Source organism: Acomys russatus, chromosome 23, assembly GCF_903995435.1.
Source record: "Acomys russatus chromosome 23, mAcoRus1.1, whole genome shotgun sequence".
In the NCBI taxonomy this organism is placed as follows: Eukaryota; Metazoa; Chordata; class Mammalia; order Rodentia; family Muridae; genus Acomys; species Acomys russatus.
This window is the reverse complement of record NC_067159.1, coordinates 32,904,275-32,932,260: the sequence shown is the minus strand read 5'-3', so window position 1 is coordinate 32,932,260 and position 27,986 is coordinate 32,904,275. Positions and strand designations below refer to the sequence as shown.

At 46.0% G+C, this 27,986-nt stretch overlaps 1 protein-coding gene across 1 annotated transcript in view; it reads left to right on the top strand.

Moving 5' to 3' along the window:
- Positions 1-1,215: 1,215 nt before the first annotated feature.
- The window catches only part of Hadh (hydroxyacyl-CoA dehydrogenase), a 44,730-nt gene continuing 17,959 nt past the window's right edge, over positions 1,216-27,986 (top strand). Inside the window, exons 1-3 of the mRNA XM_051165579.1 lie at positions 1,216-1,398; positions 24,147-24,275; positions 27,638-27,795. Of these exons, the coding sequence (XP_051021536.1) occupies positions 1,267-1,398; positions 24,147-24,275; positions 27,638-27,795 (419 nt within the window). The 5' untranslated portion in view covers positions 1,216-1,266. The remainder of the gene's footprint in view (positions 1,399-24,146; positions 24,276-27,637; positions 27,796-27,986) is intronic.

Below are 27,986 nucleotides of genomic sequence, written 5' to 3'. Positions count from 1 at the left end.
ATACGACTTCTAAATGAAAACAAAGTTGAAAGTCTCTTCATCGCCTCATTGGGCCTTCTTTCTCCCAGTCCGCGCTCTCAGCTGAGCCTCTGGCCTCTCATCTCTGTCTTGCGTTCTTCTTCATCTGGCTGCTTCACATTTCTTTCTTTATACATTTACCTGTTTGTTCTTCAAGCCGTTAAGTTCCTGTGGGTAACCTTCCACTTCCGTTCCTAGTCTCATAATTTTTTTTTTTTTTTTTTTTACTTGTCGCACTCAGGGGTCTTTGCTTATTCTGAAGAATTAAATATAAAAACAAGATTCAAAGCATCAATGCAAAATAAAGCCCTCGCTCCAAAGGGAATGAGGGAGCGATCCTTTTCAGCCACGTGCAAGCGCCTGCGACAGGGAGCATGTGTGGAAGCAGTTCTGAGGGATAAGCTCCACTGCAGGAAGGGTTACGTAAACTTTTATAGCGACACAACGAAGAAAGTCGTAAATCCCTACATTTGCCAGAACGTTGGTGAAGACCCTGGGCAGGCAGGTTGCCCTGGAGCAAAGAACTCTTTTTCTTGTTTTGTTTTTAAAATTTGTTATGCTTTAAAAAGAAAAACAAACAGTCTCAGTTTTGGACTGGTGGGAGCGAGCGGCCTGCTGAGCAACACATTCCTAAAGTTGTATCTGTTAGATACAGAGGTAGGTAACTAGGAACAGCCACAGAGAACTGACTATCTCCAACATTTCATCTCTCCACAGATAAGAAGTTAGTTCTATTCTGTAGAATATTAGACATAGATGAGGCTTTTGCAGGGACATTCAGTCATTCAGTACACACAGGATTAACCATCGTTTCTTCCAGAGGGGAAACCGGGACGGATTGCTTCCCTGTGGATGGTGAGTTTGTGGGGGCAGATCAACCTTTAGAAATAAAGTCAACCGCAATTCTGTAACACTAGCGCAATGATTGGCAGAAAATTAGCCTATGGCCAACCATTCCTTTCCAGCCTTCTCTATCCCGGGTTACCACTCTCACCCTAAACAATGCTCAGGATCACAACTTTCCCCAGCCCACAAGGTTGCGATGGCAACAACAGGTGGCCTCTGGCTCTGCCTTGAGTTTCTGCTTGCTTGAGTCCAGGAGCCGCCCTCGGGCTAGACCAGGAGCTTGTCAAGCTGGTGGGTGGGGCGTGCTCGAGGCCCCGCCTCTAACGTCACCGGCCACGCCCACGAGGCTCTAGGACCTCTCGCGCTGTCCCGCCAGCTTGTTCTCGGCTGCTCCGCTGCGCCATGGCGTTCGTGACCAGGCAATTCGTGCGCTCCATGTCCTCCTCCTCCTCCGCGTCGGCTGCCGCCAAGAAGATCCTGATCAAGCATGTGACAGTCATCGGCGGCGGGCTGATGGGCGCGGGCATTGCGCAGGTGAGCGGGCCAAGCGCCTTCGGTGTGATAGAAGTAGTTCGAAGCGGTCCGTGAAGGTGCAGCATGCTCCACTGTCCCAGATTTAGAGGCTTTGGCCCGATCTTACGTGCATGCTTAAGAACCAGCTGTCCCCGGCCCGGGAAGGCTCGGTGGAGAGCACTGGTGCACGCGTGCACGCTGGAGCTGGACTGTGCACAGTTCTGCGTGCAGAGTTGTAGAGTGCGTTTGCTCATCGCCCGGAGCTGACAGGAATCTGCTTGCCAAGACCTGGGCTGAGATTCCTTTTAGTTTTTCTTATCTTTTTTTTTTTTTTCCAGCTCTCTGGTTGTTGTCTGGGCAGTTTTCTTTCCAAGTGTTCTGCCTCTTCCCCAAGTTTCCTTCGTTGGTTGGCCTTCACTTTTGTAACAATTTGGAAAGTCACTTAGTGGGAGAGTGTGGAGTTGTTGAGACTCTGCCTAGGGCTGGGCTAAGCCACTTTGACCTTTGACCTAGTGCCGTGGGGCAGAAATTTGGGCCTGTGCCCAGCTCTGCACTTCAGGAGAGTGGAAGACAGATAAAAGGGCACTGAGAAGTCTCTAATCTCTAATCTGCTTCTGTAGGACTGCCTGGTGCCAGCTGAGGCACAGTTCTGGATCAACTGTACAGTTCGGATACTACAATGCATGTAGTCTCTTTTCCTGTTAATAGTTACCTTCCTGCATACACTGGAGAACCACGATTTTTTAGATTTTTTTTTTAATGTCCTCGCTGTTATATTTTTACCTTTTTAGGCCTTTGCAACTTGAGTTTTGTAGCAGTGGAGGGCAGTATGCTTACCTAATTTTAAGTAAGGAAGATATCCTCGGATCATGGTCTTTTCCCAACCAAATGCATACTTGCATGCTTGCTTTAAACATATTACCCAGTTATCTGGATTGATTGCATTTTCTTCTAAAATTTGTTTTTTCATTTTCGTTTTTGTTTTTCCATACAGGGTTTCTCTATGTAATAGCCCTGGCTATCCTGGAACTCTCTTTGTAGACCAGGCTGGCCTTGAACTCACAGTGATCCCCTCCTGTCTCTGCTTCCCTAGTGCTGGGATTAAAGGCCACCATTCCTGGCTAAAATCTGTTTGTTTTTTGTTGTTCTTCTTGTTGTTTTTTTTTAAATACATGCCTAAACTGGAGAAAGTACAGTTACTTTGCATCCCTCTGCACTAGCAAAAGGGGAGGAGATGAGACTAGATTGCCTGTCCAGGTCCAATGACACAATGTATCCCTTAAGAAATGTTTAAGCAACATCTTAGTAACAAGATAATAGGGTTTTATGCCTCCAGTAATGATGTAGGATCCAGAAACAGTTGTGGATCAGAAACTAAGTAGAAAGCTTTTATGCGAATGCAGGTTGCTGTGCTCTGTGGATGCTGTGTCCACCACTGACAAATAAATGAACGAATAAATAAATAAATAAATGTGTTGAACTGCCTGAGGACTCACTCATGAAGCACTTAAAATTAAGTGGATAAGGTGCTAGACCTGTGACCTGAGAAGAGCAGACTGCGAGTGATTGACAGGGAAATCACAGACCTGTGGATTAAATCCTTGAGTGCAGGACCCGGGTGTGCGTATGGAAACTTAAGGGGGAGGAAAAAGGATGATTTACTTCCTAGCAGAACTAGAAGAAGGAGAAGAAGAAACAAAGATACAAGGTCTAAATAGTAGGCACTCATAGGACCAGCCTTTCTCTGGGGCACCTTAGGTGGCAACTCTGAGGCTGCTTTCCTGCATATGTCTATCCTATGTATCCAATGGTTTAGCTGGTCCATTTCTTACACTTAGCGTTGTAGCATGCGGTTCTAGGTAGTACTATCTACCCTCTCCATGCCCCCCCGCCACCCCCTCCCTGTTTTTTTTAAATTGCAACTTGAGTTACAGTTACAGACAGTTGTAAGCTGCCGTATGGGTGCTGGGAACTGAACCCACGTTCTCTGGAAGAGCAGCCAGGCCTCTTAAGTGCAGAGCCATCTCTCTTAACCATTGTGCCGTTTCTTTCTTTTTGAAAAAAGAAATCCATAGTGGACAGTTTTTGTACAGGGTAGTAAACCTTTTTTTGCCCCTGGTACCAGTGATGAATTATTAATTAACATGTTGAACATAGGGAGTTGGGTGGTCTACATGTTGGTGAAAACATAAGGAAGTTGCTTCTCTCTGCACTTTACTTTCTCTAGAATAGGCCTCGTGTTGGCTCTGTAGGAGCGTGGAAAAGGAACAAGTGAATTAATTAGCACACACATAGCGTATAGCCCCAAGAAGGCGTCAGAACTGCTTTTGTGACTATTGCCATCACTGCTGTGATGCTGTCCCATTGTCCTTTTAGCCTCATGTCTAATTTTTTTGGTTTTGTTTTTGTTTTTTTCCAAGACAGAGTCTCTCTGTGTAGCCCTGGCTGTCCTGGACTCACTTTGTAGACCAGGCTGGCCTCAAACTCACAGAGATCCGCCTGGCTCTGCCTCCCAAGTGCTGCGATTAAAGGCCTGCGCCACCACTGCCCAGCCTCACATCTACTTTTGTCCCCGATCTTCGAGGTTGAGACAGTTTTTTTGGGGTTTAGGTGGAGGAGGACATTGATCCCAGGTTCCGGGTCCCTGACACAGGTACCAGCTGACAGCGCAATTTACCCAGGGACTGCTGCAAAGGACTGTGCCTCTTATTTCATTATTCCACCTGAATGAAGCCACGAAAGTACAAACACAGATTAGCATCTAGGGTCCCTCCGTGAGTCACCTGGAGCCGCCATCTCTTCTGAGCACTATGAATCGGTTGAAGTCAAATGGCAGTTCTGTTTATAGTTTTACCTAATTGATGTATTCCAGTGTGTGCTGAATAAGATGGAAAAAAAAGTGTAAATAGATTTTGTATGCACCCAATGCATTTATCAAACAGTTAAGTAATTTCAGACAAGTGAGGTCCCTGTGTAGGTACATTTGGCCAGAGCATAGGCCATTAGTGCATGTGTACTTTCTAAGAGCGTCTACATTGCCTGCCATTTTTTGTTTGTTTTAAATTAAAAAAAAAAAAAAAGAGCCCTCTTAGACTGCAGGTTAATATTTAAGTGCACTGACTTGTTTTATGTGTTTGCCTGTTATATACTTGCTGATGGCTGCCGCTTTATCTTCAAGCAAAGAGGCCTGTAGCATTAAATGAACTTTGAGTGGACAAAGATTGCTTTTTGCTTTGTAAAGAAGGAAGGAGGAGGCTGCAAGCTCTGTGCTTCTCAGGATGGGAGAGGAGACCTTTCCAAGGGTTGCTCTGCAGGAACATGTGTTTTCATATGCAGAGTCCACAAAGCTGACACGCCTCATTACCTGTCTGGCGAGCAGCCACTGTGCCGACTGGCAAGACTGTTTCAGAGACTTTCTGGCACAGTGTATCCAGTTTCTTACACTTTGGGGTGGGGGAAAGTTTGAACCTGTGGAGATTAGGAGTGTAAATTCATCTTACCAAAGCCCCCAAACTTGTGTGGTTTGTGTGCTTGTGTGTGTGTGTGTTTGAGCATGTGTGTCCTTTTCAAAAAGTCAAAGATGAGCTGGCTGGTAGTAGCTCAGTGACGAGGCTGTGTGACTGTAGTCCCAGCACTCTTACATGTGAGATGGGAGGCGAAGATAGGAGAATTTACCTGGAAGCTCAGGGACCAGCTAGCCTGGAGTATGTAGCATGACGGCAGCCACAAGAAAGACCCTGCCTCATGGTAGGAGAGAACCGACTCCCAACAGTTACCCTCTGATCTTTTCATGCACAATATAGCACATGCACGCACACACGCATAGACACACAAACCAACAATGAACTTTTCTTTAGCGCTCTTTAAAGTCTTGAAATGGCTATAGGGGAGTATTCTCAGCTGCAGGTGAACATTTGCTGGAGTCTACTGCTCTTGCGCAGTGCTCAGTAAGCGGGCAGATGTAGAAACGTAGAAGTTGGCACATCACAGGAGACTGGCATAGTCCTGGACTGTGGACGCTTCGGTTGACTGTTCCTTATGAAGGTCATGTTTTTATTCCTAGTGGTTCTGTCCTCCCTCCCTCCTTCTCTTCCTTCCTGGTTCCTCCATGTAGTCCTAGCTGGCCTGAAACTCACCATATAGACCAGACTGGCCTTGAATTTACAGAAGTCCCTTTCCTTCTGCTGGGATTCAAGGAGGGTATGTTCGTACCCAGCATACTGGCAGTTTTTTTCTGCTCAAGGCCATGCCATTCGCCTGTCATGAAGTTCTCCATGCTTTTCTTTTCTTTGTTTTAATATACTTCTATGTTTAATATATTTAATTTATTCATATTACATCTAAATTGTTATCCCATCCCTTGTATCTTCCCATTCCTCCTTCCCATATTCCCCTTAGTCCCCTCTCCTATGACTGTGACTGAGGGGTATTTCCTCCCCCTGTATATGCTCATAGGGTATCAAGTCTCTTCTTGGTAGCCTGCTCTCCTTCCTCTGAGTGCCGCCATTGGCACAGGAGACAACTTCCTGAATAGAACATCTCCATGCTTTTCTGAGTTGTTGTTGTTGTTTTAAACTGGGTTATTCTCTGGTATCGAAACACGGCCCTATGACATATCTATCTTCCAACATGAAGTGTATTTGGAAGTTCTGCCATTCCTAGAGGCTGTAAGAGGTTGGGCTGTCGGTTTCTCTTTGTGATAGTGATATCCCACTTTACCTGTCACCTGTCCCTTGCTTAGGCACACATCCGTCCTCACTGCCAGCTGTACGAGAACATGTACACACAGTTACTGCTGGAAAAGGCGCCTGGTGTCTGGCGGGCCGTGCTCGAAGTGTGACAGAGAAGACACCAAGCTCCCTGCAGGAGTATGTTTTATTGTTTACATGATTTTATCATTTAGTGTATACACACACCATCCATGCCACAGCGAACCCCTGGAAGTCAGAGGACCGTGCCTGTCTTTGAGTATTTGTGGTAGGATTGGGAACAGTCAGAAGTCAGCCGGGAGGACAATCGTCATGGCATTGGGAGTTTGTGGATAGACTGTGATGTTGGAGCAGTACCTCCCTCCTGGGGTGGGGTCCCAAGACACATTCGCTGGAGATGTGCTGAGGGCGTGGGCCAGTCGATGCTCGTCTCTTGGATTTATGATGTAGTTATGCTTCAGAGACCTGGTTCAAATTTTATGATGCATTAGCAAAAATATATAAATCCAGCCTGCTTCTGCTTGGCACAGTTGCTCGTTCGTTTGGCTGGAGTACTGGGGGCTTTGACAAGTGTGCTATTCACTGGACCTATTTTTACAGCTCTGAAGCACCCTTGTCTAAAAATATTTCCTCTTTGGCTGAGCCTGCCTTCCCCAGGCCTAGGAAAGCTATGGAGCTAAGGACATAGCCTCCAAATAGTTGTGTGTTGTCCAGAGTGTTTGCCCTCAATGTCTTACTGTGAGTGTGCAGGCCACTGTAATATGACTTAAGTTCTCAATGGCTTAAATAACAATCACTAAAGTTAAAGAATCAAAAATAGTCCTGTGTCAGTCTCCACAGTTGAGTGGAGAGTGGGGACTGACTTTCATATGAACTCGGGTGCCTCATATTTGACCATGTCCCCTTGATGGGGAGACCTGGTGGCACTCAGAGGAAGGATAGCAGGCTACCAAGAAGAGACTTGATACCCTATGAGCATGTACAGGGGGAGGAGGTCCCCCTCAGTCACAGTCATAGGGGAGGAGAGTAAGGGGAAAATGGGAGGGAGGGAGGAATGGGAGGATATAAGGGATGGGATAACAATTGAGATATAATATGAATGAATTAATAATAATAATAAAAAGAAGATAAAAATAAATTCAAACTAAGTGAAAAAAAAAAAAGTCCTGTGTATTACAACATTGAATACACAGTGGAAAAAACAAAATGAAAAATGACCTTTGTCCTCTGGTGTTTCACTCTACACTCCCAGCTCCAGCCTTTCCAGACAGTAGGAGTCCAGGTGTTTATGTGACTCAGGAAGCCGAGTGTTGTTGCTTTGTTTTTAAAGCAACTTTTTAACGTGTGTGTGTGTGCATGCAAGCATGGCCATATGTACATGTGTACTTGCCAGGGACTGCATAGGGAGATCAGAAGAAAAAAAAAATCCTATTGGAGTCAGTTCTCTCTTTTTGCCATCTGGGTCCTGGGGATTTGAACTAAGATGACCATGTTTGGCACCAAGCTCCACTTCCTGCTGAGCCATCTTGCCTGCTGCCCGAAATCTTTTTCTAATACCACCCCCCATTAGTGTAATTAATTATTATTAAATTAATTGTAATATAATTACTCTTGAACTATCAGGAGAAGTCTTCAGCCACCTCCAAAGGAAGATCTGATGGCTTTTATCTGTTTTTAATCTCATAAGCATAACCCCTGCCCCTGAAAATGTGGATTATGCAGTAATAAGGTGTTTTAGTTCTTGACAGATTTCCATGTTTTTCCATAAAGGTATTATTTTGCATTCCTTCAGCAATCCGTGAGAGTTGTTCTCCATCTCCTTGCCTATACTATTGTTGAATATAATAGCTGTTATTTAAATTTTTCATTTATTATTTGATAATTTTATGCAAGTAGACAATATGTTTTGATCCTCTCTACCCCAGCTCCCTCTCCCACTTTCATAACCTCTTCTCTTTGAATGGCTTATTGAGTCATTCGCAGCTGCTTGTGTGCACAAGGGTGGGAGGCCGCCCAGCAGAGCTTAGGGAACCTACCAGCCACGGCACTCCAATGGCAAGTGCCTCCTCCATCCCCAGTAGCCATCAGCTGCCAATAGCCGGTCCACCAGGGGTATAGAGCCTCGTGAGGTCATCATCCATCCACGTGGGATATTTTCTGGCTTGATCTTGTGCAGGGAACCATAGCTGATGTGATCGCTTGAGTGCGATGGCTGTGCCGTGTCCACAGGGCGCCATTCCTCCCCAGCCTTCAGCTCTCACATTGTTTCTTCCCTCCACCATCTTCTGCCATGTTCCCCAAGCCTTGTGTGTGTGTGTGGGTGGTGGTGGGATGTCAGTACAGATGTCCTATTTTGGGTTGAGCACTTAACAGTCCCTTATTCTTTGCATTTCGACCAGTTTCCGTCCGTATTAACTGAGGGGGCGGTTTCCCTGACGAAAGTTGAGAGCAGGACTGATTTACGGGCATAAGCATCACATGTAGAAGGGTGTTGACAATGACATTTAGCAAAGTGATAGTAGGCTTTGACCTAGGGTCTATCACCTGCCATGGGCTGTTGACCAAGTTTAGAGAATCAGGAAGCATGAATTCCCTGTTATAGGGCAGGTCTTAAATCTAACCAGAAAGTACTTGCTTATCCCAATAATAGTCATTCCACAATTGTACCAGGGGACACATCTTGCCAGGTGGGTCCACACTAGAGCGTGTAGGTCTACCACTGGGGTGGTTGCCATTGATGACTCTTCTCCCCTAGTAGCTTACACAGCACCTTTAGGCCCTGTGAAAACCAGCCAATGGGGAGGAAGACTGCAGGTTAGTTTCGGCATGATAAAACTAAAGCATGCTGTGTCTTGGCAATAGTGTCTTAGTTGTGATGGGCAACCAAGGGCACTGATAGTAGCCTGCGTTGTTTGGGGAGCCTCTACGGCCTGTCTGATCATAACTTGTAAGGTGGTATCCCAAACCTGGTGCTGGGTTTCACTTAACAACCAGTCCTCTCAGCAAAGCATTGTCTACCCATGCAGGATACCTCTGTTCAAAATTCTTCTTTTAAAAGAATTTGTTTTTAATTAGCTTACAAAGTAGTGTGTTTCCATAAGGCCTTTTCATACACCTTTAGTTTTGGTTAACCCCCTTTCCTTTCTCCAATCCTTTCTCCCTTCTCCCCGTCTCAACTTAAGCCTTGACTTTCATATCACATGTACCCTATGCTCTCCCTTCCTGAAGCCTTCTTTCCCTCTCTTCTCTCATGAGCCCCTTCTAGCTTCCGGTCCTCTGTGGACACTCTGAATTAGACAGACAAGTTTAAAAACTTGAATCAGCCATGCTCAGCAATAGCAAATGGATGTGACATTAGCAATAGCTAGGGCTTTCTTACAGTGTGCTCTTGGATGGACTTTAGCAGGTCCACGAGACTCCTAGTGGACTCAGTTGCTCCTCTTTCTGACCTTTGTTTTGTTTATTGGTCAATTGTGTGCTTTTCTATGGAGAAGGGCTTCCTGGCTAAAAAACAATTTGAAAGGTACTGCTGTTGGCCAGTGTGCCAGGTGATCTGTAATTAATACCCTGAGCAATAAAAGTCTTGCTAATCTATAATCTTATAATAATGAAGAAACTACAGTCTCTTAGTCCCCTGTGGGATGGAGGGAATCACTGGGTCTCTGTCCCTGACAGACAGGTACAAACAGCAGGGTCCCTTTGATAAAGGGGTCATGACACATTGACCGGCTAGACTAATATGAATTTGACACTGTCCACTTAGAAATCACAGGTGTGGCGGTCAAAGGGCATAAAGAACATGGGTTCTCTGTAGGCAGCACACAGCACTTGCCCCGCTGTTTGCTTTTCTCCAGCACACCAAAATAGTTTCTGCTCTCAGCTCATCTCTCTTTTCTTACTATTCTTTGCAAGCTAATGATGTGATGTCTCACAGTTCTAAAACACGTGCACGTTTTCTACGGTTGGCTGTAAAGGGTTTCTAGTCACAAACGGCAGTTACGGTTTCTTAAGCACTCATTTCTAAAATAATTTACAAACCAGGGCTTTGGAAAAGCAGCTCATGTCACCCCTGTGTTGTTGTTTTTATGAAGCCCTCCCTTCCTGAAGCCTTCTCTCCTGTGTTTGGCAGCAGGTAAGATATGGTTGTTGCCCATGAGGAACTCCTTGTCTGCTGAGGAAGAAGTACAGGTAGGAGCTTTACAGACCCAGGATGGGTCAACACAGATGAGTTCTAATAGCTTAGTGCTATGTTACAGTTCTTTTTAAATTGCATTTCTGGGGGGCTGGAGAGATGGGTCAATTGCAAGGAGCACCTGCTGCTCTTGGGTAGGACTCAGGTTTGGTTCCCAACACCCACATCGAGTGGTTCATAACTCCAGCTCCCACACCATCTCCCATCCTCTGCAAGCACCCGAATGCATGTGGTGCACATACAAACAGACAGGCGCGTGCACACACACACACACATACATAAAAATAAGTTTTTTGCTTTTCTTTTTGATGGAGTGTGGGGCTGGGTTCTGAGGTTGAATCCGAGACCTTCCAGCAAGCGGAACATGGGCCCTGCTGCTGAGCGTCCTCGTCCTCCTCGGGCTGCGGAAACGTTTGTTTTCAGTTCTTTCCTGTAGCAGAGTCTCAGAGTTTATGAAGACATTTTAAACATAGATTGTAAGTGAAAGAGTTAAGAGAAAGAGGCATCAAGGAAGGAGACGGGCTGCGCAGAGGGCATGGGTGTGCACTTTCCAAATAAGACTCTCCAGGAAAAAACAGAAACAAAACCAAAAGCCATTGAGACTCTTAAACGGTAGTATGACATATTAAGTGTTCCTTCTCATGATAGGGAAAAAGGGACATTAAAGTACATGGTGTGTGTGTGTGTGTGTGTGTGTGTGTGTGTGTGTGTGTGTGTGTGTAAAGAAAGATGGCACACGTAGCTCTACCTATATGGACCTTACAGTTACTGGAAATTTTGGTTGTTCTGTGGACAGGGGTGTTCCCGAACTGCCTTGGGGCTGCGGTTGTAGCAACAGCAACTTCAGAACCTGCAGTAAATGATGCAACAACCGTAGAATTAACCCCCACAGCAGTAACTGTGTTCATGGCTGAGAATGACTGTTGACCAGCTTCTCAAGTTTTAAATTATCCTCACGTATCTTCTATAGCTGGAATTTTTTCCCTCACTTTGGCTGCTTAAGGACCAAAGTTTGCAAGTTTTAGTGGAAAAAAAAAAAAAAACAACCCCTCCCCCACACAATCAGTTCCCTGCCATTTCATGTTCATTGGTGTGGAATTGTGGACTAGGTGGAGGGGGAGGAATTGGGCAGTGTGTTGAGCTTGACCAGTTGCCTAAGGGAAAAGATTTGAGTCGATTTCTGTCACTAAGAGATTTTAAATATCAAAGCAGACAGATTAAAAACCCATCCAAAATAGCAGAGTGTGTAAAGTGAATCACCTTGTAGTACTGGATGAAACTGTTGGACAGAAATTAAAGATGTCTGTGCTGGAGCAGTGACTTATCAGGGAAAGTGCTTGCTGTGCAAGGGTCAGGAGCAAAGTTCGAATCCCTAGAACTCATATAAAGCCCAGCTGGGTGTGTCAGTTCACCTGTAGTTCCAGCAATCTCACCTGCAAGCAGGCTGGGCAGATCAATCAGAGCTCCGGGGTCAGCAAGAGACCCAGATTCAGGATGAAAATTGGGAAGTAATCGAAGAAGACACCCCATGTCAGCTTGTGGCCTTTGCATGTATGCACAAGTCTCCCCCGGCCCCATGCATGCACACACGCACACACGCACTCAACAACACACACGCACACACCACACACATATACATTTTTTAAAAGGGGGGGAACTTAAAGATGGGGTTAAGGGAAAAAGTATTTTCAGGAAATTCTGTTCTGCAGGACGGTGAGACCAGTAATGACAGGAGAGCTGGCTTTAGGGCAGAACGTATCGGTTTCAGGTATGGCTGGAATTACAGGGTTGATTGGCATTTCAGGAGGGAGGCATGTAGAGCCAGGAGAATATGGACAGCAGAGACTTGAAGGATATCTTTGTTTAAGGAGAGTCAATTCACAGTGCCAAAAGGAGACACGTGAGAAATTTGCAGGGTCAGAGCAGAAACTCCAGTTGGCTATTTCATTTTGTCCCAACACTGATATTGGTAGTTGTTGGGGGTCAATGGCGCTTCCAGAAGGTTCTTGAGTCCTAGGACAAACAAAGTAATAAGATATGTTAAGATGGACATACTTCCAAGGATGCCCTCTTGCCAGAGCAACCCAAAAGCTCAGCAGCTCCTTCTGGCTGCACTGTGGGGGCGGGGTGGGGGTGCTTTATGTCACACAACCTGGGCTTCTGGGGTCATTTGCATAGCACGGACTGTTTGGGTCACTTACACTGTAGTCTTTCTCATGCATGCTCCATTATATGTAGTTCTACATATGGTTTTAACCATTGCACATCTCATTGAATGTGCATTGTAGTGTGGTAATTAGCTATAGATAGGTCGTCTTCAGATTACCTGTCTACAGTGCTTCTGAATCTGCACCAGTGGCACCAGTGGCACCAGTGGCACCAGTGGCCACATTTAATTGGGCTCATATGGTTGGGTTTTTTGTTTGTTTGTTTGGTTGGGTTTTTTTTTTTTTTAGCTTTCTGATTTGCCAGGAGTGTTTCCTTGTATATTGACTACGCTCCACATAAAATATGGCCGTGATAAATGAACATAGACTAGATATTGGGAGGGTTCTCTGTTGCTCTAATAATACCTGGTGCTGTTCGTCAAGGAGAGTGGTTTGCTTAACTCGTAATTCTGTCGATTGGAATATCCCATTTCAGGCAGCCAGATCTTGTGAGGGATTTGTGCTGCCTCAACTCCTAATACAGAAGGGAAGGGAAGGTGGGTTCATCCAGGAGAGAAGCAGGAGAGCCACACTCACTTCCTAGCAGCTTGTTCTGTGGTGATGGACCCACTCCTGCAGAAGACTTTTGTCTAACGTGTCTGTTCCCATAATCCTCTAGTCCTCACCTTCCTATACCAACAGCACTTCATTGGAACCAATGCTGAACACAAGGTTTGGTGGGGAAACAATTTCAGTCTACAATAGGCCTTGATAAATCATCTGTAATTCGTGAGACAGTAATGGTAGTGGGAGCTGGGGACCAGTTTCAGGTCCGTTGCAAGAACAGCAAGCACTCTTAACAGTGAGCCAACTCTCAATGGTCTAATCACTTTAAACAAAATAATCTCAATCTCTCTCTCTCTCTCTCTCCTTTCTGCTCTCCCCCCCCCCCAACTTGCCCTGCTCTGTGCTGAAGATTGAACTCAGGGTCACATGCATACTAACTACATCCATTACCACTGAATTACACCCCCAAGCCTCTGGGGTTTTTGAGTCTTGCAAAACGTAATAGCCTACAGGTTGCCAAGAGCCTTATCGATCTATAAATTAACACAGATTTTTGTGTGTTATATGTATTGTACACTGTGAAAATGCCAGACCCCAAGAGGTCCCTTAGTACTGTAACAGTGAGCTGGAATGTTCCCACCTTCAGGTGGCACAGTGCTCCCACTATGAGAATGCATCTATGCGATGGTTCAGCAGTGCGATGTGCATTTGGGTAACGTTCTGAGGTTATGATTTGATATTTCACCTTTATTTACATTTCTCTCAATTGCAAATGGAACCATGTGTGGTCAGAGCTTGTGAGTGTAAGTTTTGACAAGTTTTGACTTTCTGGTGTTGTACTTCCCCTGAGGTGTCTATTTCTTTATTGCCTAATTAATTTGTTCTTTGACAACGTTATACTTGTCCATAATGCACTTGGTTACTCTCACATGCCTTACTCTCTCTCGTCTCCTTCCCACCGGTTTCAAGTCCCCCCATCCAGGCCCTTTCCCATGTCTAGGTCTTTTTGTTTTCTTTTGGGACCCACTGAGTCTAACCGGGCCCATCTGAGTGACCGTGGGCGTGGATCATACAGTGGAACTTGCTGGGCTCCGCAGCAAATACACATTGAAGATAATGACTCCTTATCCTCCACAGTGTACTGCTCAGCCCAGATGGATGGGGCCCCATGAGCCCATCCAATCCACGCCTTGCTGTCGACTGGTTCAGTCATGTTCAGGCAAACGTTGTGAGTCCACGGTTGTACTGGGAGCCTTGTACCTAGAAGATGCCGTTCCTAAAGACCCTCTTTCTATTTACTCCAGATAGAAAGTGGTGACAGACCAAAGACGTTATTCTACCCACACTCAGTCTGGCCAACCAATGGCTTTAACAGGGTTTTTTTTTTTTTTCCCTCTCATAGGAGCTGGCATTGGCTTCTCTCCAGCCTAGGGTAGATGATGAAAGCTGTATCACCAGAGTTCCCTGTGCAAACTGCAGCAGCTACGTCATGAATGCTTCTCCTTTCCCCAGGCACTTGCTTACTGCTCATATAACTTCCCAGGGAAAAGCCTTGTGAGTCTTAGGAGTGTTTTGAGCCTCTGAGACTTGTAACCTGGGCTTCTCTCTTTCCAGGAAGGAATGTTTCCATCCGGGAGAAACAGATACAATTTCTTATAACAAATAGGTTTGTTTGTATTTCATGGTAGCAAATGGTAAAACAGATAATCCTATACATGTTTTCTGCATTGATGACATACCGGATTCTCTCTTGGTTCTTCGGGTACCTGTGCTTTTTGGAATGGCTGCACATCTCCCAAAGGCCTCTGTGTGGATGTAGCCAGTCAGTTGGAAGCTGTGCTGCAAGATCTGCTGTGCTTGACCACACTGGGCTGAGCCTGGTCCAGTCCTTAGGCCCTTACAGAAGGCGGAAGGGAAGCCTAGTGTGTACAGGTAGTGAGTGCTCTTTGATGATGCACCACCATGCTGTAAGGGGTTAGCTTGCATTCCCAGGTGCACTGGTCCCAGCCTTTCTATTGCTCCAGTTCTGTAGATGAAGAGATGGGTAGGGGAGGTGAAGGGATAGTTTTCAGCTTCCAGTTGGCTCTCAGGCACCAGAGTTTGGCCCCTGCCCAGCCCATTTCAGACTGTGGCCCCAGACCCTACCATGCCTTGCCGGGGTAAGGACATGTGAGTGAGTGAGTGAGCAGCTCCAGTTTCAAATCCCAGTCACATGTCACCTCTCAGTTTCCTTACTGCTGCAACGAGAGCAACGTACTTCCCCACAAAGGCCGTTGCGATGCGATGAGATGGTTTGTGAGCCGTGCATGACTTTTGAAGACAGATTTGGTTGTTCACCGTGTTATCCTACTAAGGCTTGGAACAAGGTCCCAGCTGTGTATGGAGTCAACAACAGGCAGTAGTTAATGAAGAATGGTACCCTGCGTAGTGTCCTCAGTGGTAGTTACAGTCCGTGACGAGAGTGCAAAGGCACTGGGGCAGGCTGTCACTCACCCTAGAAGCCAAGTATTTTATCTGTGACCTTTGATCATTGATAGAGGGCATTTCTAGTAGCCTCTGAATTTTATCCCAACTGTGGAGAACTCTGCATCCCCACTCTGCAGGCTGTTTGTGTACTCCACTGCAGTTGCTTGGCTGCCAAGAAAACACATGTAGCTGAATGCTGTGACGAAAGCCTTAATCATGTTCATGTTTCATATGTAGAGACCTGGCTGTCTGGTGCAGGAATGATATGAGCCTGTGGAGACAATATTTGAACTATACCATCAGAAGATGAAACAAACCTCTTCTGGTGAGTGGGAGAGTGAACTTGAAGGCAGGAAGTCCAAATGGAAGGCTATTGCTACAGTAATACGCCTCTAAAACTAGAATGTGGTTGTCTCCCATAGTGTGGAAGAAGACTGTCGAACCAAGTATAATTATGTTCAGCTTACATGTGCGTTCGATCCTACAAGTCAGTGTGCATCTCTTTCCTAACAGTTGATCTCCTGGCGTGGTGGTTTGGCTGCGAATGTCCCTCATAGGCTCATGACTTGAACATTTGAGCCACAATTGGCGGTGCTGTTCGGGGAGGTTTCGCAGGCGCTGATCTTATTGGAAGAAGTCTGTCACTGGAGGCAGCGTTTGAGAGTTTAAAGCAGTGGTTCTCAACCTTCCTAATGATGTGACCCCTTAACACACCCAGGTCCCCATGTTGTGGTGACCCCTGACCATAGAATCATTTTTTGTTGCTACTTCATAACTATAATTTTGCCGCTGCTGTGTTATGAATCGTAATGTAAACATCTGATATGCAGATGATCTTAGACGACCCCTATAAAAGATTCACTTGACCCCCAAAAGGGGTCATGACCCATAGGTTGAGAGCCACTGGTTTAAAGACTTCCGGTGTTTCCTGTTCACTTTCTTTGTTTCATGTTTGTGGTTGAAGATGTGAGCACACCTGCCACTCTTCTCCATTATCATGGACTCTAACCTTTGGAACTGTGAGCCCAAATAAACTCTTTCTTCCTCAAGTTGCCCTGGTGACGGTGTTTTGTCACAGTACACCTGGTTCTCACCAGTAACCGTAGAGAAGAGCTTGGTATGTGATGCTGCATCTCAGTTGTCAACTCGATGAGGTCCAGAATCTCAGGTGGAGGGGGGCGGGGCAGTGCTCTGGCCATTTCTGTGGGCAGCTGTTGTGGATAGGCTCATTATGGTGGGAAGACCCACCATGAAGTGGGCGGCACCATTCCCTAGGCTTGGCTTGTAGACTGCATAGGAAGGAGAAAGTGCACGGATCACTTCCATTTGTTGCTTCCTGACCGGGACACAGTGTGAGCAGCTGCGTCGGCATCCTGTTGTGACTCTTCCAAGACAAGCCCTACCCGCCTTAGGCAGCCTTCATCACAGGAGCATGAGAAGTGACAAATAATAAATACCCAATGCTTCTTGACTTTGGCCTTCAGGCTTATTTGCACGGAGCCCAGAAGTTTTTAAAGAACATTTTAAACTTGGGTTTTCTTTTTTTATAAATCAGTGATTCTGGATTAAATGTAGGCATGTTATGGATGATATGGGTGTCTGTTTTCAGCACTCATGAGGCATCAGTGTCCTCTCTACCTTTACATGCAGAATCTTATTTGTGCCAGATGAAGTCACAGATTCTCTTTCAGTGACATTTTGTCACAGATTGAGGAAAGAAAAGCAGTGGGAGACTGGGCAGTCGCAGGCATGCGATAATGAGTTTCTAAGGACATTTGGTCCATAGATCTGAGCCTCGCTCACTCAGCACAGTGTTTACAGTGTAGACACGTCCATTACCTGTGCTGTCTTCTTGGATCAGTACTTACTTGGGTGAGTTTTCCTTTTCAAAAATCAAAAGCAATCATATGCTCATCAAGTTCAGGTTTTAATGTCATGATTATCACATTTTCAGGAAAGCAAACTGTAGAACTATATACATTAACACTTTGTTAAAATTGGCATTCAAAGCTTGAGAATGAGTTAAACAAGGCAAAATGAGATTCCATAGGTCTGCTATTTGGCATAGGCAAAGTACTCTTTAAACTCCTTAAAATTTTGCTTATTTTGTACTATGTGTACATGTGTAAGTCTGCATTAGTATGTGTACTCCACGTGTGTACCGGAGGCAGAGGAGATCAGAAGAGAGCATTGGATCCCATGGGACTGGAGCTACAGTCAGCTGTGAGCTGCCCTGTGGTTGCTGGGAACCGAACCCTGGTCCTCTGCAAGAGCAATGGTGTCCTTAACCACTGAGCCACCTTTCCAGCCCCGGGAAGGCATTCTCCCACGGAAGCCGTTCTTAGGGTGGTCAGTCTCTGTGGGCTCTGCTTTTCTTTTGCTGTGGAGCCTTTCTAAAAGAGTTTAGTCTCCAGGAGACTTTGGATGTTCTCCTAGCATTACGGCGTGTGCAGAGAAGTCAGGAGACGGTAAGTGAGCAAGAATCAGCACAGGCGCGCTTGATACTCGGGGTCAGAGGTCAAGGAGAGGGGACTGGAACTTAACGAGTGCAGGGCCCAACCTTTAAGAAAAGGATCGAACAAGTTCTACTTAGGGGAGGGTGGCACAAGAAGCCTGGGCTGAAGGCGACGTTGGGGGAGTCTTTGGGCAGTCCCTTTATGATACAACATCTGAAACGTTTTCATGGGCAGAGTCAGGAAGGCTTTTCAGCGGTACCAGTTTGACAGAGATTTCCTGACTCTTGTGTTTGAGGAGACTTGACAACCCAGGAGTGACATGTGGAGAATGCTGAGCGGTTGTAACAACTGTCAATAAAGCGCTGTTTAGCCAATCAGCTGGCAGAAGAACAGGAGTGGAAGGCGGGACCTCCTGGAGGAGAGCGAGAGGATTGTTAATAGGGAGGTAGGAGATGGTTGACTGTGTAGGAGGATGAAGGGGAGAATGGCCGGAGGAGCATCTTAGTGGCAAATGCTTGGGGTGTATGTATTATATATCATTTTAGAGTAGTTTGTTTACCGTAGTTTAGGAGAAGATTTGTACTAGTTTAGATTCTGTTCAGCCTTGTGCTGGCAGCCTTGACATATGCTTCAGACTCTTGTGTCTTTTATTAGCAATCTTAGGCTGAACCGATACATTTTTAATGTAACAGTGACATGTGTAGGAGGAAGAACAGGGCTGAGGTCAACAGGAGTTGGCGGAGCAGTGCTCTATGTAAGGGACTGTGTAAAAGCATCCGCAGGACTTTTAAAATCCATTTCCTGGGCACTCGGTAGACTGGATGGTTCATAATACCCGCCTGTGGTGCCTGCCCTTTGGTCATTAAAGTTCCCAGTTGGGTCGAGTTTGCAGCCGCATTCTGGTCTTGATCTTGGGAAGTAGTTCTCAGACCTCAGCAAGCATCAGAATCACCTGCCAAGCTTTGTTGACCCACAATGCCCTGCACCCACCTAAACTGAGAAGGGCTGGGTTTGTTGAGGCATTTAAACTGCTCACAAGTCTCCAGCGACAGTATTGCTACTAGCCTAGGACTGGCACTTGGAGGTCCCCTGCCCTAGAGATGCAGACTGTAACCGGTCCCATACTGCCTTACAGCTTCTCTCATGGAACAGGGAGCTCACCAAGCAGGCCAGACTAGCTAGCCAGTGAATCCCAGGCATCCTCCTGTCTCCACCTCCCCCCAGGCATCTGGCTTTTTATATGGGTGCTGGGAATCTGAACTCAGGTCCTCTTGCTTTCAGAGTGAACACGTTAGCATTTCCCTAGCCCTGACAAGTAATTTTGGCTGTTACCATAATTATGCTTGACTGATGCCATATGACTGTAGACCTGTCATTCTCATTAAGTTCTGTGTTGTGTAACAAGACTTTTCCTGGGGAGATGAGACACACACGCTTACTCAGCCGAGATGAGAACCCATGACAAACCAAAGTCCAACTTGGTCAACCCATGAATTTTATTGGAGTTACTTACAGGAATATGGGTGATGAGTTACTTAGAGAAACGACTCGAGATAGCTGCATTACCAAAGCTCACCCCTGCACAGGTGACCGCTCACAAAGCTAGGAGCCTGGTTCCAGGACAGCCAGGGCTATATAAAGAAACCCTGTCTCTATCAAACAAAAACCAAACAAACCAACCAACCAACCAAACAACCAAAAAGCAAGAAAAAACAAAGCCAGGAACCTGGATCACATTGCACAGTTTGCAGGCAGTGTAACAGGTTAGAGAGCATCCTTTCTGGGTGCCTCAGTTGGTCTGACCCTCTTAGCCGCAGCTCTCTTGGTTTTTGCATCCTCCAGGCAGCTGATCTGGCCTGAGAGTCTTCTTTGCAGCTTGGCTTTGCTGCATCCGAGAGCGGACTCTGGGCTTTTATTGCCTACTCTGGCAGGAAGGAGCCTAGAGATTCTGGTCAGTTTCAGGGACTTCCTGAAGCTATTTTGAGTTGTTTACTTTCCTGCTAAAGTAGCTTCCTATAGGAGAGATGTTTTAATCTGAGAGGAAACTGTTGTACACACTGGTAAATTTCAGTTTTCTTCATTTATCAAATGAAAGATAAGGTTACTTTCATAAGCACTGTTAAAAGGTATTGGCTCATCAGTGGGGGAGTTGATTTTTTTATAAGTCTCTAAGCATCAGTGGGGGAATTGATTTGTAATAAGTCTATGAGAGGATCGGTGGAGGAATTGATTCATTATAAATGTATCAGAGCATCAGTAGGGGGAATTGATTTGTCATAAATATATGAGAGTCTATCAGAGCATCAGTGGGAGTATTGATTTGTTAGTTACTTAGTAGAACTTTTTAGTAATATTGTTACCAAGCCTACAGTAATTTTTATTCTCTGTCTCTCTCTCTCTCTGTGTCTCTCTCTGTCTCTGTCTCTCTGCCTCTCTCTCTCTCTCTCTCTCTCTCTCTCTCTCTCTCTCTCTCTGTGTTGAAAGAGAATATAAATTTAGTTTGTATTCTATAAATGCTATTTTATAACGACCATATCTTGAAAGCTGATTATTTCAGCAGATAGTCCCAGTGTCATGTGTGCCTCCAGCTGGATTACAGGAAGACAAAGCCTGGAGCCAAACAGTCTTAGAACTTAATTCTGGCTTCCCATCTTAACTGAGTGGCTGTGGTAAAGCAGTCCAGCCTCTTTTGTAGTGTGGCATATTTGCAAAATGGCTGTTGCTTGCCTCACCAGACTTGTCGGGCTAGTCAGAAGTAGTCTTGGGAAAATGCAGCCTTGATCCCAGCACTCACTAGGTGCTCAGTCCATGTCCTTTCTAGTTCTTGTTAGTTTTCTTCTTTTAAAAGGGTTTTTAAATTTTTCTGTTGGTTAAGAGTAGGTGCAAAACGTTCACTCCACTGGCTTATGCAAAAAAAAAAAAAAAAAAAAAAAAAAAAAAAAAAAAAAAAAAAAGCAAGTCCATTGATAATTCAGGAAGAAGCACATTGGCTCTCAGAAGGCCTTGGCTGCCTAACCTAATACCTAAAGTTGCCCTGAGTGGGTGGATTTCTCTGGGGCAAGAGCCAGACTGCTCGCTGCAGCATCCCTCTCTGTCGTAATACATTTAAGCTGCCTAACCAGTAAGGGGGCTATGAAGCTGGTGTAGAGTGGAATGGTAGAAGCAAGGAACACTGGTCCCATAACCCCATGGCTATTTTATGAAGTATGTGATATGTACTAGGCCGTGTGCTATTTGTGGGTCTGGCTTTGATGTTTTCAAAGATGATTAAGACATGTTGTTGCCCTCAAGTAGTTGCTGGCCCGTGTCTCTTTGGCATCTGCTAGAAGTGACTGTCCGGAGCCTGAGTATTCAGACGGTGATGGTCTTGGTAGCGACATCTTTTGTGTCTTATGATCAAAGTGGGAAATAAGCCAATGATTTACACAGAGTCCCTCTGATGTGATCGTGTAACATGCATTTCACTCTCCTGGAAGGTTGCCTGGAGGTTTAGTTGCCCTACAATTAAGTAGCTGTGTTTGGCCATTGTCTGCACATAGGAGCACCTGTGGGTTTCTTTTAACATCTTCTTAAAGACGTGAGACTAGCACAGCACCTCATCTGACTCCTAGCGAAAAGTGCTCGGTGACGTCAGTGAGATGAGGTTGTATTAACTGGGAAGGTGGTTTTCTAGAAATGTCACCTGCAGTCTCACCAAATGCACTCTCCCACTTCCTTAAGGATTGGTCCTTGCTCCCTGGGATGCTGGGCCATTCCTGGCTTGCTGGTTGACAGGAGGCTTCCTCATCACCAGTTTTTTGCTTTCATGAATGAGATTATAAACTCATGCAGGAGGGCTGTCACCGTCATCGCTCTTCGCCGCCGTTCCCATCAGCTTTGGTATTATGTGCCATAACTATTTAAATCATCTTGACTCTAAGACCTGAAAAGACCCGAGCAGCTTCCCACTGGAGATGAAGAGGGAGAAGTACAGGTTGGGACCCAGGTGGCTAAGAGTCCAGGAATCCTGTTTAGCCACCTCAAGGAATGATCAAAAACAGAAGTCAAGAGAAATTATGTGAAAAATCACTTGTTTCAAATGCCATAGGGATTGCATGACAGAGGGGCCAAGACAAGTGCAAGAAGTCCCCAAAGCAGCTCCTTACTTGTCCCTGCATTGAAGGTCACAAGTGAGGTCCATCACTCCTGCTTGTCAAGTGACAACTTCCAAACCCGGAGCAGTTCAGTTACCTGCCTGGCCCTAGCGGGACATTGAGATTTACCAATTTCTGGGAAAGTGTCTCTCCTAGCCCTCCCCCCACCTGGTTTGACAATTCTTGAGGAGAGCCCACGGGACCCACATACCGTCATCCTCATGCAGTGCTTTGCTACTGCAAAGGTATAAAGCACAAGTGGCAAAGAGGAGGGGCCTCAGGGTTAGTGTCAGATGCCAGGCGAGAGCTTGCAAGGGTCTTCCGTCTCCGTTGGACATGTGCAGTTCGCTCGGCAGCAAAGTGAGGCAGAAAGTGTTGAAGGTTGTCTATAGGGGCACCAGCTAGAGCCTTGGTGTTCAAGATTTTTACTGAGGGACGACCATGATATCACTCCCTACCTGCCTAGAACATTCCAAAATTGCACTGTCTCAGAGGGCAAGCCCACAGCAGCATAGGCTGCACTGTCGGACAATGGTAGGGACTCACTCCCACCCAAGGTCCAGATGTCAGCCCCACAGTCAGCTTTGCAAGCAGCCTTCCTGAAGACAGAAGACCTGGGCCTTTTGTGTTCACTCCTTTCTATGCTGTTTTAAAAAATTGCTCTGCCATTCACCTTGAACTCACTGAATTGGAGACTCAGATTTGTGCATCATCAGAGTTCTTTGACTTGCCGGAGAAATGCTGGGCTGGGTCCACGGCTGTTTTATTTTGGAAAACAGTTTGGCCTCATGCTGACAACTGGGCTCACTGTGTGCTCCTGTCTTTTATCAAGGTGACTTGTCCTTCTTGCCCGCATTGCCCTGATCTGTCAGCTCAGTGACTTTCTCTTCTGCTCTTCCCTTTTTGGGTTGCCGAAGCTGCTGCCCACAGGCCGCGCAGGCCCTGTCCTGTACCGCTGCGTGGGAGAAGCCCCAGGTGTAGTTGCAATGTGAAACCTGCAATCTCAAACTTGACGTTGCCTTGAAACTCTTACGTTAGCATCTTAAACCTGTTTGCTTAGATTGCGCATTTGCTTCTGTCTCTTTCCCTCTTTGTTTTCCGCTTCGAGGTTTAGTTGCTTGGCTTCCAGCATCTTACAGGATGACTGCGGTTTGAGACTTGCTGTTTTTTCACCTTCTGGTCACTTCTTGGGCAGATCTCCAGCTAGCCTGCCTGTCTTTTCACACCACCAGTGCCCGCTGGTCCTAAAGCAGTGGCTCTAGGGAGTACTTCGGGTCCCCAGGGATCTTTCATTGGTGCTGGCTGTCACATCGTGGCTGTGTAGCTCAGGTGTGTCTTTCTGCTCCTGCCTGGAATTGAGTCACTTAACTGTGTAGGTGAGCCAATGGCTGACTTTCCAGACAGACTTCCTGTTCTGTGGTCTGTGCTGGAGGCTTTAGCAGACAGACTGGTGAAAGAGGGGCCGACATGAGAGACTGACCATCTATAAACCAAACTGCTTGTTTGTGAACTTGAGAAACAGCTTTATTCAATATACCTGCGCCTCAGGGGCTTCATCCACACAGGATGGAATGGAGGAAGTGACGAAGTCTGGAATGCCTCAGCCCCCTTCCTTACACACTGGCTAATTGTCACAGTCCTTGCTCTCCTTTAAGTTTTGTCATTAAGTAGCTCCTGGGGATAGGGTCTTCTTTGGCTTGGTTAGAATTTTAAGCTTCACTTACTTCTGATTTAAGGACCTCAGAAGCGAGACAGTGGAACAGAGGGAGATAGAGGGGTGGAACTGCACCCAATCAAGCTCCGACTCCAAGGTGAAATTGCAAGCTCCTTTCTGGAATATTGAGTAGTCAGGCCACTGCGTGGAAGGCCTTCTGTGGCCTCCACTTCCTGTGGGAAGGTTTATGCTTCTGTGATGCATGAGAATTTGCTGTGTGATTTAGGATCATCCCAGGCAACAAGTACCTGTCCAATGGTGGCTGATTCTTAACCTTCCTGAGCTATTTTGAGTGGAACAGTGGTAGAAGTAGCGTGGAATAGGAAACTGATTCTTTTTCTTTCTTTTCTTAAAAAAAAAAATTTTTTTTTTTTTTTAAATGCAGGTGGCTGCAGCAACTGGACATACAGTAGTATTGGTGGACCAAACAGAGGACATTCTGGCAAAATCCAAGAAAGGGATTGAGGACAGTCTAAGGAGAATGGCAAAGAAGAAGTTCACAGAAAACCCTAAGGTAAGTTCTTCTTCTTTTTTAAAAAAAAAAAAAATTTATTCTTTAATCAGTGCTCCGTAGGCCCTCTTTTTTTTAAAAAAATTAATTTATTCATATTACATCTCAATTGTTATCCCATCCCTTGTTTCCTCCCGTTCCTCCTTCCCTCCCGCTTTCACCCTATTCCCCTCCCCTATGACTGTGACTGAGGGGGACCTCCTCCCCCTGTATATGCTCATAGGGTTTCAAGTCTCTTCTTGGTAACCTGCTATCCTTCCTCTGAGTGCCGCCAGGCCTCCCCGTCCAGGAACATTTTTGGTGGCGTGGGCACTATCTTTTCCCTACTAGGGAAAGCCAGGGCTGATTGTTCTCCTTCTCCTGAGCAGAAAAACCAGAAGACCGCGAGTGAATGGGGGCTTTTGCTTGTTGGAACTTCCTGCTTCCAGCACTTTCCTGGGCATTCACAATAGTTTAAGGAAACCACTCCTTAACCATGCTGAGAGGACAGCAGCAGATGGAGGAAGTAGGAGAGCAAGAGCAGGAGACTAGATGGGTGCGCTGGGCAGAAGCGGAGAGCCACAGAAGTCCACACTTAGCTTGCTTTCTTACTGTATGTAGTTGGGATACCCCAGCCCAGGGAAGGGCGTCACCCATGAGCTTGGTCTTCTCAGTTCAGTTAACCTCATCCAGATAGTCCCTCACAGGCATGCCCATAGGCTAGCCTTTTGGGCTCTGTTAAGTTGGTAAGATAACAATCATAGTAAGCCTACAATGAAAAGGGTTTTGTTGTGGCCATTTTTATACTCATTAATAGTTTCTTGCACCCTCCCTCCTCCCAAATAGTACCTCCTTTTGCTGTTTTGTTTTTTGTTTTTGTTTTTTCAAGACAGGGGTTTTTTTTTTGTGTAGCCTTGGCTGTCCTGGACTCGCTTTGTTTTTTTGTTTTTTTTTTTTAAGATTTATTTATTATGTATGTATAGAACGTTCTGCTTTCATGTACATCTACAGGCCAGAAGAGGGCATCAGATCATACCACAGATGGTTGGGAGCCACCATGTGGTTGCAGGGAATTGAACTCACCACCTCTTGAAGAGCAGACAGTGCTCTTACCCTCTGAGCCATCTCTCCAGCCTCTGGACTCGCTTTGTAGACCAGGCTGGCCTCGAAATCCTCCTGCCCCTGCTTCCCGAGTGCTGGGGTTAAAGGATTGTGCCACCACATTTATCTCCATTACTCTGTTTCTCCACACCTTTTAAGGTCTCTCTACCCACCTCATGGTGCCCTTTCTACCTCTGTCTCTGTCTCTGTCTCTCTCTCACCTCTCTTCTTCCTACCCCTCTCCCTCTTACCTCTATCTCTCTGTCTCTCTGTTTCTCTCTGGGGTACCCCTCCCCCCTTTCTTTCTCTCCCCATGCTCATTTAATAAACGTCTCCATTTAATATTTGTTGCCTGGCATCTTATTTTTTTAATCATTTCATAAGGACCTCTGTGATATGTTGGCTTAGAGCTTTTCATTGCAGTGCTGTAGCAAGTGAGGTACCTCCATACTTGTCTTCCAGCAGTATGTTTTAGGTCCCCCTTTCCCACATTCTTGCCAACACTGGCTGTCACTTGCTTTCTTGATGTCACTTGTTTTCTTGCTGTCAGTCATTTGTTTTCTTGGTCATTCTGTCTGGGATGAGAAGGAATCTTAAAAACAGTTTTATTGTTTTTTGTTGTTGTTTGTTTTTCAATACAGCTTTGGGTGTCCTGGAGCTCACTCTGTAGACCAGGATGGCCTCGAATTCACACAGATCCGCCTGACTCTGCCTCCCAAGTCCTGGGATTAGAGGCGTGCGCCACTGCCGCCCAGCAGCCACTTAAAACCGTTTTAAACACTTTTGTGTCTTTTGAAAACTGTCATTCACTAACCCATCTGTTGACTGGATAACTTTTGCTGTTTTTACTTGAGGCATCTACAGCAGTATGTGTGACTGTGTGAGGGAGGTATCCAGGCAGGGAAGCGAACCCCTGAGAATAGTTAAAAAATAAAACAACCTGGTGCAAATTGACTTCGTCAGCCTGGATCAGACTTCAAGGAGTCTAATGCCAGGTGATTTGGTTGTTAGCATGTTTAAAACACAGGACAGGGGCCGAGCATGGTGGCACACACCTTTAATCCCAGCACTTGGGAGGCAGAGGCAGGTGGATCTCTGTGAGTTTGAGGCCAGCCTGGTTTACTAAGTGAGTCCAGGACAGCCAGGGCTATTATGCTGAGAAACCCTGCCTCGAAAAACCAAAAAAAAAAAAAATAAAAATAATAATAATAATGATAATAAATAAATAAAACACAGCACAGTTTGGGGAAAGGTTTCCAGGCAACAACCAGCCCAGTTACAGATGCACAGTAAGCTTAAGGGGACTACAAGAAACTCCTTTACCAAGTACATGTGACCATGAGGGTGAGTGCTGTAGCCAAAGGCCCAGAACCCAGTGTGGTCTCTGACAGGTAGCATAGAGGTCAGCAGGTCATAAGGTACACGTGACATCTCCCCTAAGGATGGGTAATGATCTGGGAAGGGAAGAGCATGGGATAATCATCCTGGGCAGTTTTGGTTAGGTCCATCTCTATAGCAAAAGGTGGGTGAAGGCTGCCTCCGCAGACAGCACAGAGGTTACCAGGTCACTAACAAACTCTACTCAACTTTCTGGGTGGAATGCAGGTATTTGATTTTTATCCCCTCCATTGAAGAGACACCCCCTCCTGCTTAAGATCCCTGGCTCTCTTGGTACTTCTCTGTGAGTACAGGGACCTCTGTGCCCCCTCCCCCAACAATTGCCTTACATGTTTTCTATTGTGGTATGTATTATATATACAACTTAAAATTTGCCATCTTAGCCATTTAATGTTTTATTAGCATGTATGATTTTTACACGGTGCATTCTACATTATGTTGCGGCGTTTTTACACACAGGCACAGTGCCTTTCAATCCTATTTGCTCTTCTCCACTCTCTTGCCTCCCACTTACATCCAGTGGTCTCAGTTATATTTGTGTGTGCACTATTCTAATGTTTCATGATTTTGAACAGAAACCATATTCATTAAGCAGCTAACAAAATAGTCCCTCTGTCCTCTGCCCCAGTAAACGGTTATTACTTTCTGTGTATAGTCGAGTTTGCCCAGAGGCTGACTCTTGCCCTCGTGTCTGGAACAACATGGATGTTCTTGTCCCTCCTCAGGGAGGATGGGAGTTTGCTGTCGCAGAGTTCCAGGTGGCTTCTGTTGGCTCTGGGTGTGCTGGTCTCTCGGGCCTTGCACCCCACTTCTGCCTGAGCAGGGGGGCCCTGTCCCCTTGCCGGCAGAGCCCAGTGAACGCTCTCTTCTCCTTCTTGTCTGCCTAGGCTGGCGATGAGTTTGTGCAGAAGACCCTGAGCTGCCTTTCCACCAGCACGGATGCAGCCTCCGTCGTGCACAGCACGGACCTGGTGGTGGAAGCCGTGGTGGAGAACCTGAAGTTGAAGAATGAGCTGTTCCAGAGGCTGGACAAGTTTGCTGCAGAGTGCGTGGCTGGCTTTTCCGGGTGCATGCTGAAATTTCTGGGGGCAGGCTGAAAGCTTTTCCCCTCTACCTCCTGAACTTCTCTTTCTGACAGCAGGTCCACCTCTCCGCTACCTGACATTTCTGTTTCTCTTGCTGTGAAGGGTCGTCATGACCAGGGCAACTCTTTCTTACAAAGGAAAACACTGAATT